General features: G+C 44.1%; 1 protein-coding gene across 1 annotated transcript; it reads right to left on the bottom strand.

Annotated features, from left to right (window-relative positions):
- Positions 1-219: 219 nt before the first annotated feature.
- LOC142159165 (GSK-3-binding protein-like) lies at positions 220-3,602 on the bottom strand. Its single transcript, XM_075213818.1, has one exon. It carries the CDS (start codon positions 3,367-3,369, stop codon positions 2,776-2,778), a length of 594 nt encoding a protein of 197 aa, XP_075069919.1. The 5' UTR covers positions 3,370-3,602; the 3' UTR covers positions 220-2,775.
- Between the last annotated feature and the right edge of the window lie 1,379 nt (positions 3,603-4,981).

Below are 4,981 nucleotides of genomic sequence, written 5' to 3' on the forward strand. Positions count from 1 at the left end.
TATAAATAAACAAAAAAAACAAAAACTGAACCCCACCCAAGCTCTTGTTGCCCAGCATGTTTACAATACAATGACTTCTCAAATTTGAGAAATATAACATCATGATTTTTGTTTTATTAGTTTAAAATAAAATGGCAAGATTAATTTGAATCCAACAATCAGTTCTCTGGTGGCGAGTAATGCAGAACAAAATATACTTCTTTCAAGATCACACAAAAATTGTATATATAAAAAGTTTATTGTACACATTTTATTCATAAGTCCTGAAACTCCAGGAACACAATCATCAACACTTCGTTACGAAGGGTACACTGTCCAATGGTCATTACTGAATAATAAAACACCATTGGTTCAAGTTTATTTTTTGTTAGCTTAAATCCTGGCCCATAACTGTACAGAGCTTACAAAACAAAGATAAAAAAAAAAGTTTTCTGCTGAACAGTGAGAGAAAATACACTGCCCATTCCAAAGGCCTAGGGCCAATCAAAACACCTTCCAGCATAACGTAAGATCGCCATCTACGAATAGTAAGGACCATAAGTAAAAAGCACCAATTATTAAGAATGTAGGTTTAATGTTTGGCAGAAGCTGGGTCTCTCTCACTCATGTTTCAATTTTAAAAGTGTGTTGCATTATACCAAAGAGGGAGAGAAAATCTGAACCCCTCTTCATACCCACAAAGCCCCTTTTAGAGCAGATCAAATGTTTTGATAAACACGCTTATTAATTAGAATGCAAGGTTCTGATGCAGTACTCCTAGCTCCAGCTATCTGCATTCAAAAGCACTGACATATTCAACACTGTCGCTCACTGGATCTAGTTGCATTCCTTTCAAAGCAATCTGGCGCCAGGGAATTAACAGTCATGTGTACGATATGCTAAATTAATGTTTTACCAGTTCATCATTTAGACATGATACAACCTATGGCTGCATACTGTTGTAATATCTTCTTAGAACAATAGGACAGGCATTCTATAGAATTGCACAATGGCAGTGGTGGAACGGAAACAGTAACAGCAAATAGCATGACATTACCAAGAACTACATTTTTACAATTAAACAAAAAAAGTGTATTGGTGGTTTCACAGGTTCAAATTCTCTCGTTAATTACGAAGAGGAGTATAAAAGATTGTTCACAGGCTGAAAAGAATTCTATTGAATGCAAGTCAGAAAATATGCTTAAAATATTGCAGCTTTAGTACCCATAAGGGAAATTTCCATTCTTAACCTGTCATAAGACTAACATAAACATAAATCAATTATATGCTCCCTTGCAGCAAAATTAAAAAAAATTTTCAGTTTACATCTGTGTGGAGATTCACTGTTTATCATATCATTATACAGATAATACAAAGCTTTTTGTTGCAAAACCAGGCTAAATGAAGTGGGGATGCAAAGTAATGCACTGAAGCAAAAATAGGGATCTCTAAAACAGAATGATGAGGATAACAAAACCACTAAAATAATGCGATTTGGCTGCAACTCACACTGGGGTGTGGTACTTTTCTCAATAGCCTTTACAATTAATATTAAAGGGTTATCCCAGGCTGTGCAACTGATCTGGCACAGATTGACCTTCAGTAAGTACAGCCAGCAAGCATTGCCAGGCACAACCATAATACTGAGATACAAGCACAAGCCAGCCTCCTCTTGCAAAATTGTAAACAAGAAGCAGAGAACAATTATGTAACACCAAATAAGGAAAACAAAACATTGTGTTAATTTACATGCCCCCCCACCCAGAGTGCTCTGGGATTATTCAAAATGACTGTAGTGGCACATACACTTGTGCGTAGCATACTAAAGAATTGCAAATTCTGCAGAAAAACTTTCCATTGTTAATCAAAATTACAAAATAAAAGTAAAATTCCTAGAAGAGAAAACAGTGCTCGTCCATTGTTCACGTTTGAGAGCTCAAATACTTTAAAATGTCAGAACTATGTGAACCACTTCAAGTATACTGTAAACAAAAGAAAAGGACTGTCATCAAACAGGGACACATTCCATGACATGCAACTGGCTCACTGTAGCATTGCACATAATCTGGTTTGTAATTAGTATCAGATAATCCTTGACCATTTGTCCCTGAGGTTTCACAGCCTTGTCTCTTGGCGAGGTTTCCAAAACTGGAAATAAGGAGGGGGATTGACAACTGTGCACAAGTTGGTTGGGGGGTTTGAGAGCACAGGATTTAAGACTTGCCATATTTTGGGCAGAAAACCATAGTGGCCGGTAATAAGTCAGGAGACTGAAGATGCTAAATGGTCAGTTTAAATATTTGTGAAAGTGTGTTGATGGACACCAAAATGACACGATCCTTTGGGCTCAAACCACCTTTAGCGTCAGTATCAGGAGTTATTTTGGCTCAAGTTCCAGCACCCGAAAGTGTCACATATAAGGTTCTTCTCAGAACTCATCATGACTCATTGATGGTCAATGTGCCATCAGCGACACCTCATCACTACACAAGAGGAGCTGATTAGCTCTAAATATAAATATATATATATATATATATATATATATATATGAGACGTGTCACTGCAGACAGATCCATTAAAGCAGTCATATACCCCCTCCATCACATGCTCCATAGACCACCAACTGGTGGGGTACATTCATCGGCCATGCCAGTCACCCCCTGATCATATTGCTCAAACAAACACAGCAACTACATGTGGGGTGTGGTAAAGAGGAAATTCTATTTTCCATTCTCAACTTTGTCAATAGTTACACAGAATTATATTCCGCTCTCTGTGCCCCCCTGAGGCTGGGGGTCATTGCACGGGGCTCTCTGTGCCCCCCTGAGGCTGGGGGTCATTGCACGGGGCTCTCTGTGCCCCCCTGAGGCTGGGGGTCATTGCACGGGGGTCTCCGTGGGCTCTTTGCATTGCAGTGTCGCCCATGGTTTTGGGACTCTCTCCGGACAAGTGTAACCTCCTGACGGCTTCTTTGATGAGGTTCCCGGACAGCAGGAGCTCCTGCAGCAGTTGGTGGGGGTCTTCCTCCTCCTCGTCCCCATCACCACCGTGCTTCCTGCAGCTTCCCCGCACCCAGCCTCGGCCGCACAGCTGCTTGTTCCCCACACAGTGCCTGGATGCAGTGTGCTGGTGGTGATAGCGCCCGGCGCCTCTAGGGGTACACACCGGGTATGGCGTCGTCCTGCCCCGCACACAGGAGCACATGACGGCAGGGGTCCGGGTTATGGCCGGGGGTTTCAGGGTCCCGTATGCCAGGCTGCAGGAGGTCGGGGTCCGGTGAGCGTTCAGCTGAAGGGCTTCCCCAATCCGGGCGACCAGGGAGTCCACCTCCTTGGACCCTACAGTGACCGACTGCTCCAGCAGGAGGAAGCTCTCCTTGCGGCACGGCATGGCTCACAGTCAGACGAGCAATGACAACCGCCCGGCTCTTACCGGCCGTGCTGGGTTTGTAAACAATGGGTGACGTATTCTTTCCTCGGATTGTACCACTTCCAGTTTCAAGGGGAAGACTGTCGTTTATAACAATAGTTTTTACACATGCCTGCATTTGCTGATTAAAGCCTGTTCACCGTCAAATGAATGTAAACCACCTTGGTCTGTCTAACAGTCCGATAGCTTAAGCGCCGTACTATGAACATAGAAAACAAGCAGACTAAACCATTCTCAGTTTCCCCCTTTTGTCCTTTTCAGAAATTGTCCCCGCCTCTTCTCGTTTTTTTTTTGAACAGGCTCGTACGTTAGTGACGTCACAATGTTTTGGCGTGTCTGTCAGGCAGTGTGAGTGAAGGGGGCGTGGCTGCAGCTTGATTCAAGGGACAGTGAGCGTTTAGTCACAACACATTGTATGAGGCAGCAGTGCTGCATGTATGACCTGACTGTAACCTGAGGACAGCCAGCCTCCTTGTTGTTATCATCCACAGGAGCTGGCTGGCTCCATGTTTGCTTTGTTTGGAACAGTATTGTGAAAACACCACTGATAGGAGCCAAACCCTTCACACATTGCAGATAAAGCCCGCGTGCTATACACAAAGCTTTGTCACTGAGGGGAATAAAGCGTTGGAAGAAACTGTGGAACCTATGGCTTATTGTTGCTGAAGGGCAACACTATTTACATTCCAGCTACAGCAGCTTATCATGTCTGTGGGTGGGAGCAGCGGGTTGTATACAGTTGCCAGTGAGTGCCACATGAGCTGGGGTCAGGGCAAGGGTGGAAAAAGGACATTTGCACAGCTGTGATCATTTTCTAATTAAAAACTGTGACTCTGATATGACATGAAATCCACCACATACATCATTTCAGGTGCTAGTCAGGCGCGAGCTGGCATATTTCAGCCCGGGGGGGGGGGGCGCACAGGCGGCCGCATCACATGACACACGATGCGGCCGCTTCCAACGACGCGGCCGCATCGCGTGTCATGAGACTTAGCATCCGAGGGGCGGCCGGCCCTAACAGCTGTGAAACTGAGTGGCCCGGGGGTCCGATGCCCCCCGGGCCAGCCCGCCCCTGGTGCTAGTTAAAGGAAAGCAGTTCGGGCTTCTGCAGATGAGCATAATTTAAACACCTTACACACTGCAGAAAATTTCCCCAATGCAACATCTTTAACGATTTACCAAGACAGAAAAAAAAGTCCCAATTGGCATGCGGATTCATGCGTACACACTATACACGTTTTTACACGATTTACCTTCAGATCTGTGCTCTTCATCTGTCATAACCATCGGCTGAAAAGACTGTGACTCTGCACACTCCATAGAGATCTATGGACACTGCCGGTCGTGAGTGCATACACACTGCAGAATTGGAACGACATTATTGAACGTCATTTTTAGTCCGGTTTAAAAATCAAATCAAACGATACAATGTACTTTGGAATGACAATCGTTCATCGTTGTAGTGTATACACTAATGCGATATCGGGACAAACAATCGTTTATCGTTTGGCCCGATAATTGTCTGAAAACACTAGTGCGTACCCACCCTTAGATCTGTCTCTGGTTAACA

This window comes from Mixophyes fleayi, chromosome 5, assembly GCF_038048845.1.
Source record: "Mixophyes fleayi isolate aMixFle1 chromosome 5, aMixFle1.hap1, whole genome shotgun sequence".
Lineage (NCBI taxonomy): Eukaryota > Metazoa > Chordata > Amphibia > Anura > Limnodynastidae > Mixophyes > Mixophyes fleayi.

What these genes read in the sequence shown, in the direction of transcription:
- LOC142159165 (XM_075213818.1), bottom strand. Translation starts at nt 3,369, where the DNA reads ATGCCGTGCCGCAAGGAGAGCTTCCTCCTGCTGGAGCAGTCGGTCACT.